Source organism: Cyrtonyx montezumae, unplaced genomic scaffold (assembly GCF_038088225.1).
Source record: "Cyrtonyx montezumae isolate F1298 unplaced genomic scaffold, pur_monq_1.0 scaffold_11, whole genome shotgun sequence".
In the NCBI taxonomy this organism is placed as follows: domain Eukaryota; kingdom Metazoa; phylum Chordata; class Aves; order Galliformes; family Odontophoridae; genus Cyrtonyx; species Cyrtonyx montezumae.
In genome coordinates this window covers 12,667,100-12,679,117 of record NW_027071837.1, presented here as the reverse complement: position 1 = coordinate 12,679,117, position 12,018 = coordinate 12,667,100, and the positions used below count along the sequence as shown (strand labels likewise).

The 12,018-nt window shown below is 45.3% G+C and overlaps 1 protein-coding gene across 1 annotated transcript in view; it reads left to right on the top strand.

The window, feature by feature from the left end:
- Window positions 1-1,058: 1,058 nt before the first annotated feature.
- ALG13 (ALG13 UDP-N-acetylglucosaminyltransferase subunit) overlaps window positions 1,059-12,018 on the top strand; it is a 28,299-nt gene continuing 17,339 nt past the window's right edge. Inside the window, exons 1-12 of the mRNA XM_065729803.1 lie at window positions 1,059-1,198; window positions 1,381-1,543; window positions 1,724-1,862; window positions 3,963-4,072; window positions 5,153-5,269; window positions 5,830-6,182; window positions 6,280-6,363; window positions 7,360-7,410; window positions 8,227-8,273; window positions 9,230-9,302; window positions 11,062-11,143; window positions 11,516-11,696. Of these exons, the coding sequence (XP_065585875.1) occupies window positions 1,118-1,198; window positions 1,381-1,543; window positions 1,724-1,862; window positions 3,963-4,072; window positions 5,153-5,269; window positions 5,830-6,182; window positions 6,280-6,363; window positions 7,360-7,410; window positions 8,227-8,273; window positions 9,230-9,302; window positions 11,062-11,143; window positions 11,516-11,696 (1,481 nt within the window). The 5' untranslated portion in view covers window positions 1,059-1,117. The remainder of the gene's footprint in view (window positions 1,199-1,380; window positions 1,544-1,723; window positions 1,863-3,962; window positions 4,073-5,152; window positions 5,270-5,829; window positions 6,183-6,279; window positions 6,364-7,359; window positions 7,411-8,226; window positions 8,274-9,229; window positions 9,303-11,061; window positions 11,144-11,515; window positions 11,697-12,018) is intronic.

Here is a 12,018-nt window from a genome sequence, read left to right as displayed (position 1 = left end):
TGGCACAATGTACATAGCCAAAATTAAGTCTTTCAGTTGAGGAGACCAGTTCAGCAAAAGCCTACTGACATAGCTGCCTTAGGCAAGTGTCAGTGGATGCTGGTGATGGAAAATTTTGAATGTCTGTTTGCTTTTGACTCCTTAGTTTCCTATTTTTTGTGTCTGTCCTAGTCTATATGCCTTAGGTATCTCATGTTTTCCTCACTAACAGCAAGCTCAGAAACTGTTTCGCTAGGAGCAATTCATTGTGTGCGTTAGCTTTCCAGTGTCTGACACACAGGATGCCCCACAGTGCCTCAGCTCTCCAGCTGGGAAAACATCCTGTCACTGTAGTGCCTGCTGCCAGGCCCTAGCCCTCACTTATACCAGTGTGCAATAGTATTTGTGTTAGTGCTGTCTTAGCTGGCAAATTCAACTTTGAGAGTTGAACTCTCAATCCTTTTACGTTCTGAAGAGAAAGCAGTAGCAGGTTTTGCTGAGGGAGCTAAGAAAGCACGTGGTAATGGCATCATTCAGATTCCAGCAGCTTTCCAACTGCATTAACCAAGCCTTCTGGGCTAATTACTTGCTTTGTGAGGAGAAGTCATTTAAGAAAAATGTCATTTTGGTATTTTTCACGTGTGTATAATGTGTGCTTGTGTACATAAAAATGTGTGCTTTCCAATTAAATAAACGTCTTTTAAAACCTAATTAATTCTGGCAACCTCTTCCATTAAAGAGCACCAAGGAAAGGAAACTGAATGAAACAGAAGCAAAGAGAAAAGGGTCAGTGGCGACTGTAAAGGTACAACCCTCGAAGCAAGTCAGTGGCACGGGAGGGCTGGCCTGAGCTCGAGTAAAGAGCTGAGAGCCGTGCACCACCTGGACCCCAACTACTAAAGTAACACCTGGAGGGAAGAACTCAAAAAGCTGAATCCCTTTTCTAAATTTATATATATATATATTTATTTTTCCCTATAAAACCTACGCTTGCACCGATCCTCCGCCCGCCCGTGACCGCACGGAGTGCAGCGGGCGGAGCCGGGAAACGAGAGCCTCCCCACAGCCGGCCGCCATTTTGGGACGCGGGGGGACGGCCTCTGACGCCCTTCTGCCCGTAGCTCGACCGCCAGCGGCCATGAAGTCCGTCTTCGTCACCGTGGGCACCACCAGCTTCGACGAGCTGATCGCGACCATCTCCTCCCCGGCGGCCGAGCAGGTGAGGTGGCGGCAGGAGGAGGTCCCGGCCGGGCCGCCGCACCTCGGCCCTGCGCCTGCGCGGTGACTACGGGGAGCGGCGCGGAGCCGCACGAAGGGCGGGAAATGGGAGCTCTCGCGCGGGGAGTGGGGCTGGCAGTGCCGCGCCGCGTCCAGCCCCCGGCTCCCGTCCCTCCGCTGCAGGTCCTGCGGAGCCGCGGCTGCCGGCGGCTGGTGCTGCAGATCGGGCGGGGCTCTCTGCAGCCCGCCCCCCAGCACGGCCCGGCCTTCGTGCGGGAGGTGTTCCGCTTCAAGGAGTCGCTGGCTGAGGACCTGCGGAGCGCCGAACTGGTGATAAGCCATGCAGGTGAGGCGTGGCGGGGGATGGTGGTGGCCCGCGCTGCGAGGCACCGGGCTGAGCTGGCGTTGGATGCTCGTGTCTGCAACTGAATCTGTATGAATGAAATGTTCACGTGCAGGAGTGAGTGAGTGGGATGATGTTTTGCTGGTTGCTGCAGGCGCTGATTGCTTTCTGCTTCTCCTACAGGTGCAGGTAGCTGTTTGGAGACTCTAGAGGAAGGAAAGCCGCTGCTTGTGGTCATAAATGAGAAGCTGATGGACAACCATCAGCTGGAGCTGGCACGTCAGCTCCACAAAGATGGACACGTCCTCTACTGTAACTGCAGGTATGGAGCTGCTGCAGCTGTCACACTGAACGCAGCGCTCAGAGACATAACTGTTATTACAGTATTAAGAATGTAGCAAGAAAACTTACATCTTTTTCTGTAACAAAATCACACTAGCCACGTGCCCCAGTAAGCTTCCTCACTGTCTGCAGACCTCAGAAGACCTTCTCTTTCATTCATTTTCAAGGTGGATTTTTCCCTTTTTCCCATACATAGAGTCCTGCACCTGGGTAGGAATAACCATATGCAACAGTACAGGTTAGGGAGAAGAAAAAGAAAAAAAATCTGAGAAGGACTTACGAGTCCTGGTCAGTAAGAGCTTGGCTGTGAGCCAGCAGTGTGCCCTTCTGACCAAGAAGGCCAATGGTATCCCGGGGTCACATCAAGAAGGATGTGTCCAGCAGGTCAATGGTGGTGATCCTACCCCTTTTACTCTGCCATGGTGAAGCCACATCTAGAATATGGTGTTTAGTTCTGAGCTCCCCAGTTCAAAAAAGACAGTTCATCAGAGAGATTCCAGCAGAGGGACACAGAGATGTTGAGGGGCCTGGAGAATCTCCTACATGAGGAGAGGCTGAGAGAGCTGGGGCTGTTCAGTCAGGAGGAGAGAAGGCTGAGAGGGAATCCCAGCACTGTTTATAAATACCTGAACTGTGCAAATCAAGTTGATGGGGAGTGGGCTTTCTTCGGTGGCAACAATAGAAAAAGGGGAAATAGAAACTGCAGCACAGAGAATTTCATGCAAACACAAGGAAAAGCTTTAAGAATGATGGGGCACTGAAGCAGGCTGCCTTCTGTGTAATCTACTGTAGGAAACCTGCTTTAGCAGAGTGCTTGGACCTGATGATGTCCAGAGGTCCCTTTTAATCCTTACAATTCTGTGATTTTGTTAACTGTCTGCCCTTTCTCACCTGTTTAATTCTTTTTTCAAGCCTGAAACTACTACAGCCCAGACCAGCAGTTGAAAACCCTGAGCTGTAAGGGGTAACTTGTTCGGTGCAGCCTTAGTACTCAATTACATTGTTTTACCATGTAGACTTCCCTTCTAAAGTGCACTAAAGTTGACTGCATAAGAAAAACGAAAATATGTGGAGTATTTAGGAAAAGAAGTGACATAAGAATGGCCTTAACTGATATGGATCAGAAGCCCACGAAGCTCAGTATTCTGTCTGCAGTGGCCATATGCAGGACAAGAATGTATGACATCTCCTTTTATTACTTTCCATCTAACACTTGAGTAGTTTGAGTAGCCAGGTGCTGTAGGGTTAGTAAATTCAAATACATCTGTCTTCCAGTACTGAGTAAGTTGTCCTTTTAACCAAATTTTGTGAATCCACTACATCACTTCCTTTGACAGGTAGATTCACTGACTTACTGTCTGTCACTTAAGGAAAAAAAGAAAGCACAGCTCCTTCTGTTTGTGTTCATCCTGCCTGGCTCCTATTAGTTTCATTTGCTATCCTTATTTTAAGTCTATCTCAGTGTTTAATCTTTATTTGTGACTGTTTATGATCCATTGCTCTCTATAGACAACAGATGACCTTTCAGCTGAAAGCAGAGGAAACGTGATTCCTGTTATTTAATCTGCATCTTGTTCCTTTGCCTTCCAAATGGGATTTTGCATGTTTCAGAGGACCCTTCTGCAAAGCCTTGTCATTCAGCAACAGGAAGGCATTTTCATTTCATTTTTGAACAGTGCTTAGCATTTGAGACTTATTGGCAGTCTGATAATAAAAAACTAATATTTTGATTTAGCTGTTATTTCTGGTGGTGTGTTGAGTGGAGGTCTATGCCATGTGTTCACATGGGATGAATTCACCATGAACCATATTGAGAAAAGATTCTCAGGCCTCATTTGATCTACCAGCATTGCAGCCACAGAGCTGAGTTGGCCCATGAAAGCTGTTTTGTAGGTTGAAGTGTATTCCTTCAGTAAGGGTTTGGGCTCACTGAATTATGCAGCTTTGTTTTTTTTTCCTTTCAGTATCTGTCATTTCTGTTTCAATGTTACAGTAGTATGAAAGAAAGAAAACGGGGTGGGAGAGTGAAATCTGCTTTGGGATGAATATATATATATTTTTGTTTCTTCTGCTTTTACAGCACGCTCGTGGAGACACTGCAGTCAATGGACTTGTCAGCTTTGAAACCTTTTCCTCCTGGACAACCAGAAAAGTTTGCCTTGTTTTTGGATAAAGTTGTTGGGTTTGAATAAACAATTTTGAGGAATAAAAATGCCATAATAAAACCATTCTCATCTCCTAGTGAGACCTTCCATGCTTAAAGATTCTGCCAGCTGGGACAAACTCAAAGAAAATGCCTGTTAATATCAACTGATGGTTTTCAGTTCAGTTGCAGTTCAGAGTAATCTAAATTTACACTTAAAAAGGAGGGGAGAATAGGAACTTCAAGTTGACTGCTGTTGTAGAAAAAGCACTTCTGGATTAGTTTATTCATTTGCTAATATAAATACATCCATTCCAGAGGAGCTGCTGATCAGGCAAGCAAGAGATTTCACAGAAGAAATGAAGACTGAAATACCTGACCTAAGAAGTTTGCATCAATGAAAAACGTGGAGTAACGTTTCATTCAGCTGGAGCCCTGTGAATGTAAATCCTGGTGATTCAAGTGGTGAACACTGGACAGAACATCTAGCATCCAGTCCCATTTGTTTTTTGCTACTGTTGAGGCTAAAGCTAGATCAAACCATGGTTTAAGAAAGGAGTCATCCTTACATCAAACTTGCCAAAGGAAGAAGCGTTGTTTTCCTGGTTTGCCTTGGAAGGATAATTGACAATTTAGAATTTGGCTGCAGGAGGATTGGCTTTTATAAGATCTTCCTGCAGGTGATTCTGTACACAGCAGTAGTACTGCTGGGGCTTTCAGTTTCACTCTTAAGAACAGTAATCTTGGACAGATATTAACACACAGAGAAACACAGTGCTAACCATTTAGGAGTGGTTGGGTTTGATCTCCCAGTTTTGTTGGGTGACTTCAAATGTGCAACAAATATGTGAAAGAAACAACACAGCTGTGTATTCTGTAGGATTAAGGGGCAGTTTTTTCAAAATCATGTTTTTAATAATGTCTGCAACAGAATTTGTATGTCTTCTGTGACTAGTTCACAACTATTTTACGCAAATGATGTATTTCTGTGAGAATAACTCACTAGAAAAGCATACAAAAGCATTCATAAATACAGCTTGTTCTTGATTTTATGTATATATGTGCTCTAATTATATTTTGGTACTGAAAAAAGAAGCTTGTTTCTTCTTTTCACTTTCTGAACAAAGATCAGGCAGGCAAACAGTACTTGTCTGTCGTGTCAGAAGAGGGGCGTGCTCTAAGTCAGGGGACGGTTGACTCCTTGAGCCAGCAGATATTTACCACACCAAAACCTCGGCGGATCGGTAAAGCCCCTGAGGAGGACAAACTAAACTGTGTGTTAACGGGGAGAGTGTGCACGCGGTGCCGCATCGCCTGGTGCTAGCGGAGATGTCTGCCTTGGTGTCCCTGCTGGGTTCGGCGGATGCATTCAGCTCTCGTTTCACGTGGTTACGCTGGAGGTGGAACGAAGTGAAAGGTGTGAACCTCTTTAAAAGGGAAGGGACGTGCTGACCCGAGCGGGAGGCCTGGCCGCAGTAACTAACTGCTGCTTTCAAGAGCAAAGCGATGGGAGGGGAACGTGGCTGAAAAGGCGCGTTATCGCCTCGTTACTCGTTTGGCTCCGGTGCTGTGAGCGCCCCGGTTGCTCCATGCTGACCGGAGCTGCCCATTTAAAATAAGGAAACCGTCAACTGCGGCGGTGCCGTCGTTGCTTCTAGGTTGATACTTTTCAAAACAAAGAGCATTCGCAGCGCCCGTGCGTGCTGCCCGTTCTGCAGCGCTGGAGAACGGCGCGCGTACTTGGCGCGAACGGCCCACGCTGGCGGTCCCTCGTTTGCTGCTTTGGTTGCTTCGCTTTTTTAAGCGAAACAGACTGCCGAGGCGGCGCTCCTCACGCCCGAGCCCAGCTCCCGCTCACGAGCGGCCACGGCCGCTGCCCCTCCCAGCGGCGCCGGGCACGAGCCCCGAGAGCGGGAGCGGCCGCACCTGGGCGCGCTGAGCGTCGCCCCTCATTGGCGGCCGCCGCCGCCTGCAGTGCTATGCTCGGCGCCTCGGCCCGGCCGCCTTCCCGGCACGATGCAGAAGGGCTGGAAGAAGTACTTCGGGCAGAAGTCGCTCAGCGAGGTGACCATGGACGAGTACCTGGGCACGCTCGGTCTGTACCGCAAGCTGACGGCCAAGGACGCGTCCTGCCTCTTCAGAGCCATCTCGGAGCAGGTGAGGCCCTCGCCGGGCCGGGCTCAGGAGGGATGCGCGGTCCGGGGAGCGGCACGGCGGTGGGCGAGCTCCGTGCTCACATAACGCTGTTTGTCAGCTGTTTCTGTGCCAGATCCATCACATGGAGGTGAGGAAAGCTTGCGTCTCGTTTATGAGGCAAAACCAGCGTAACTTTGAATCCGTGAGTACCGCTTATTTTTTGGGGTCTTTTTGTGCATACGGACGTAGTTAGTATTTGGGGAGCGCACCGTGGGCTCTGCCCTCAGACCGCGCGGCCGGGGCGGCTCCCGCGGCAGCGAGCGTCCTCAGGACATGGGGATGGCGGTACCTGAGCTCCAGGCGAGCACACGGTGCGAGTTACTCGTGCAGGACGGCCTCTGTAGCACAAGCGACATAGAATTAACGATGTGAGAGACCTGCTAACACATCTAGGCGCTTCTGCTGTTTGCTAGTCGCGGGCAGGACCTTACAGCGGTCAGCAGCACGCAGCTCGCGGTCCTGGCAGCGCTGGGCTGTGCCGGGTTCCAGGCGCTGACCCCTGCAGCCACAAGCACAAGTCGTGGGCACTGTTCTTCGGCTCTCTGCGAAGCAGCTTTGTTTCTGTGGTTCTTGCCGGTTTTACACCAGCTTTTCTAACGTGCCTTCCGTTTTGTACCTTACTTGCAGCTGCCCTTCGGCCAGGGAGGCACCTGTCTGCAGTTCAGGTTTTTTTTGAGGCTGAGACTTTTTAATCAGTGATTTCACAGTTCAGGTGCTGAGAAACAAATAAAGAACAGCTGAGATATGTTTTCTTGGGTTGTGTTTTTTTTTTTTTCCCGGGTAATCAGTTGAAGTGCTTAATTTAGGAGGGAAATGAGTCCTGATCTATTCAGACTCGTGTTCCTAAGCTTCTTAGGGCCTCTTGGTATCTCCACCCTGATACGCCCGAGTCCCCCCCATGCCCCGAGGCAGGGAACGGCGAAAGTCACTCCCTATGCAGACCGCAGCCCTTCAGAGCACAGAGTGACGGCACTTGGCACCCCGGTGCTGTGTTTGCTGTCTGCGTACCCCCTTTGTCTCAGCCAGCAGCAGATGTCCTGTTAAGCAGCCAGGGGTTTGACAGGGTTTAGATTTAAACGTTTTGGGTTTTTTCCTGCTTAATTTAGCTAAGACCTTATTTTCTATTTTTGTTTTTAAGTATGTGGAGGGGTCATTTGAGAAATATCTTGAACGACTTGGGGATCCAAAGGTAAGAATGTTCTAGCACTTGCATATTAAAATCTGAGATCACCAGGACAGGGAAGTAGTTGGATGTTTTCTGTGCTATTTTTTTGTTTGTTTTTTTTCCCCCCACAAGATAGACCTCAGTCCTGGGGTTTCATTTCCTTAGGGAATGTTATGTTTTTGTAATGAGCGTTCATACATATATGTGTGGGTGTGTGTGTTTTAGTGGGGAATTTGTGGGTGGAAAGAAGCTATCTGTGCGGACTGGAAAATAAAGCTGGGGGCTGTTTGTAGTTGCAATTTCCTTTTCTTAAAAAAGAAACTGTGGGCCGTATACCATATCAAATGCATTCATTGGACTCTGCAACTTCTTTTTTCCTTCTTACCCTCTGGCTTGAAATCTAAAGTTCTAATTCTTGTTACTTTAGACACTTAAGCAAGAAAGTATGGTGAATACTGCAGTCTCTGAAACAGTGCTTATTTAAAAATAATAATAAACAAAAATAAACCCTAAGAAGTACCTTTTTTTTTTAAAAAAAAAAAACAACATAACTTTTGAGTGATGTCTTTAAGAGTGGCTGCCAGAGCTAGTACCATCTTTAGCCATCGGTTGGTAAGCATGGCCATTCCGCATTGCAGAAATGCAATTTTTTTTTTCCTGGAAATCCTAATGTCTTAACTCTCGGTCCATTGTTTATTTGCTTTGCCTCATTGAATCTATCTGAATAAATTTATCTAAACTAAATTTTATTGTTGATTCCAATACTATGGAGAGCTAGTATAATGTTCCTAGAGTTGAAGATGGCTCTGCTACCTCTTGTAATCTCCTAATTTTGCATAGGAAAGTGCTGGCCAGCTGGAAATAAGTGCTTTATCTGTGATCTACAAGTAAGTGTCTCTCTCTTTTTTTAAGTTTCATTTTGTTTCGAGCTGGGAAGTGTTTGAGTTCTGGTCTGTGTCCCCAGAACCTTTCATTTGTTTGGGGCTGGAGCACTCATTTGTGAAACGCGGTAAGAATGCCACCCTAAATTGAATTAACATGTAAATGGGTGCCATCACAACCCCTGTTCTAATAGTGTGGATTAAGGGGCAGGTCCGTTTCCAGCGATGTTTGTTTATTATTCTTTCACTAGCATTAAACTCAGTAATGCGTTGCCTTTCAGTGGTTGAGGAATTGAGAGCATGTGAAAGAAGTAGGAGTTGTGTGTAGTGGAAAGCCGTGGTAGTTACAAGCATGCTTAAAACTCGGTGTCGGTGTTCTTGAGAGCTCTAGCTGTATGCATTGCTTGCCCTGCTCCACGTGTAAAGCCTGCTGCGTGCTCCAAGGGCAGCGTAAGCCTATATGCGTGCTGGTGGTCTCATTAAAAACGAGTGCTGCTGTCCCTGTACAAGCACAATGAATTTCCGTTGATTAAAAGGAAGAACATTTACTTTGCACATTGGTTCTGTTTCCTTACTGAAGGAGCAAATGGAACTTTTGCAAGACTTAACCAATTTCCTATACTGAACTTGTAATCCATCTGAAATGTGATGGAGTCGCCTGAATTTCGTTGTTCTACTGGCTGGGCATCCTGCCGTTGGCATAAGTACTTGATCAAGTATGATAGGTGTAATAATCTGCAATTAGATGTAGCTGTCCTTTCCAGCTGTTTTTCCCCAGGATGAGTATGGTTTGCTCATCTAGCTGTTGCTTCATGATAGCACTCATTGAGGGAAAATGTTCTGCTTGAATGTGCCTCTGTAAAGAAAACAGTGGAATATCCAGACTGCTCCTTTCAGCCTTCTTCATAATACACTTCTGAAAGTGCACTCTTTCAAGACTTGTTTTTCCTCTGCTTACCTAGTCGAGACTTTATTCTGTACCGGTACCCTGGAAGGCCACCCACTTATGCTACAGACAATGGCTTTGAAGACAAGGTGAGGAGAACTGAGGCAATTTCTTACCCCTACCCCTGACTCCTAGATACCTCCAGTGAAAACTTGCGTTGGAATTGTTCTAACTCCAGTCTTTGCTCATGCATACAAGAACAAACCCCTGCAGCTGACTTCTGCTCACAGCAAAAGCACAGTATTTGCACAAGAGTTGGTGGAACTGTAGTAGCTGTGCTATTGAGGATGGATTGTGTGCTCTTCCTCTGTTGATCTCTTTAGAACTACTGCTCATTGTTGAAAACAAGTCTAATTTTAATGGGAATAGGTAGCATCACAACTGCAGAATACTGTTTCATTTTTGAGTTTTTGCTGAGTGAGAACACTTCGTACTGGACATCAGGCTGATCTGATGAGATACAATGAGATACCTAGATTGAGTTTCTGGGGAGCAGAATGAGATATACTTAGTGTATTGGTAAGAAGGAGTTCTTCCCACTCCTAGTGCCTCTCATCTAAAAGTCATTTGAGATGTGGAGGTTTTCTTACTGAGAGGAGATGTTGATGGAAGTGGGTTAACCTGATAAGTTGACTTTTTTTTTAGCTGACAGACAGATTAAACCCTGTTAAGATGAAACTAATGGAACAGATTAAGAAAACAAACAAAAAAAAACTGATGCAAGAAATGCTCTGTATTACATCCTGTCTGAGCACTCTTGCTTTTTTTCTGGAGTTGCATAGATATGCCCATGCAATTATGTGAATAGAATAGCTCAAGTGTGCTGCTGGTGGAGTTGCTGCAGTAGATTTCTGGATGGGATGTTACGTTTGCTGAAATGGTTAGCCTGTTATGAAATCTGTGCAGCTTCAGCTCTTCGGTTCTTGGTTAATATTAGTATCTTTGTGTGGGCTTCAGTTACACCTGAAGTGCTTTTTTTGTCTGTGTAGGCAATTCCAAAATTCATGAACTTTAAAAATCAATCACTGTGGTCTTAATGCACATTTGTGCTCCAAGGCTTTACCACCAGAGCTTTTGTTATGTGTTGTCTCTGTTGGACTGCACATACAGGCAGCAGTTCTTTCTGGTGTTGCATATTTCACCATGAGATGAGAGGCTGTGTTGCTAGAATATAAGGCATATGGAATTAAGAGCCTTGGCATCCCAACCCCTTCTGGGTGGCTGGAGGCATCCTTGCTGGCACTGTGACAGCTGCATAAGGACTTTTGCTAATTGCAGTCACCTATTTGTGGTCCTGTGCTGAGATGGGATGTGATGGCATGCATCTTATTTTGTGCATCAGTGCGTATGTTGAGGAAAGCATGCGACTTCTCAAAGTTCTGCAGTGTAATGTTACTTACTATGAATAAAGCTTATTAAAACTAACTGAGGGCTGGAGCAGCCCTTTTCTGGCCCGTCAGCTAGGGAAGTGTGTCTTTGACACTTGTACAATGTACTTCATAGATTCTGCATTTGGTGGCTTGTGTTTTAATGGTAATTTTATCTCTTGGCAATTGATGGTTCAGAATTGAACTGGAAACAAACACTATTTCATTTTTAATGCATTGTGATATATAAAGCAGTAGTTCTTGTTTTAATAGTAGGTGTAAAGTTCTAAACAAATTCATAAGCTCCAGTTTTAAACTGATTGTAGAACTCTTTCATATTTATCTTTTGAATATTTACCGTTTTCCTAAGTTCACGTTGCCTGTAGAATGAAGTAGCATGCTCTGGAGCTAAAATATTAAGTAGGAAGTGATAGTTTTTATATCACTTCATCCTTAAAGGTTTTTTTCTTTATTTTCCCAGATACTGCTGTGCTGTTCTGGCAATGGCCATTATGACTCTGTGTATACAAAACAGTTTCAAGCAAATGCTGCTATTTGCCAGGGTAAACCTGAAGTTATTGTGCTTTGTGTTTTCTTTTATTATGAAAGAGTATTGTGTGGTTTTGTATGTTTATAGGCAGTGGTTATTCTGGTTTCCAGAGATGGGGATGGCGTGAGATGACAGCTCATTTTTTGTGTATTAATATACTCTCAGTGTACTTATCAGTTAAATAGGGTAATGAACCATGACCTCCATGATCTCTTCCCACCTGTTTTATTTTATGATCCTCTCCTTAACTGATTTTAACATATGTAGCATCTTGTAACAGTAGATATACCTGAAGATATGCTTACCTTGAAGATTATATATGTGAAATATATATAAAATCTGATATTATCTTAACTTGTTTTGAGCTTTGTCTTGGTTTGTCCAGCTGTGCTATATGAGATCCTGTACAAAGATGTGTTCCTCATGGATGAGGAAGAATTAAGGTCTGCAGTTGAGATGTTTCGAAGTAGCTCTAAGAAGAACAGAAACAGTGGCTGTGTAGAAAGTGAGGATACAAACTTCGACTGTCTTCAAGAAAAAGTACCCAGAAATCCACCAGGAAAGAGGTAGTATTTGAGGAGGGGATGTGTGGCAGAAGGGAAATATTAAATAAAATTTAAAACCTTGCTAAGGGCAGTGGGTTAGTAGGCTGATTTCTCCAACGTCTTTTGAATGTGCAGTTGGTAATAACTTTCTTACTGTTTCATGGCATGAACTCAAAGCTGAAGTACGTTGTGAAAGAGATATGGTGTACTTTGGAGCTTGAAATTGTCCTGGAATTGGACATCTTTCACTTCTGGTTGTGTTAGGTTTGCATTCCACTCTGTAAAAAGGGTGTTTGTAAATAAAATGTCTATGCCATCGGAGCACTCCTGGTGAGATCTTACT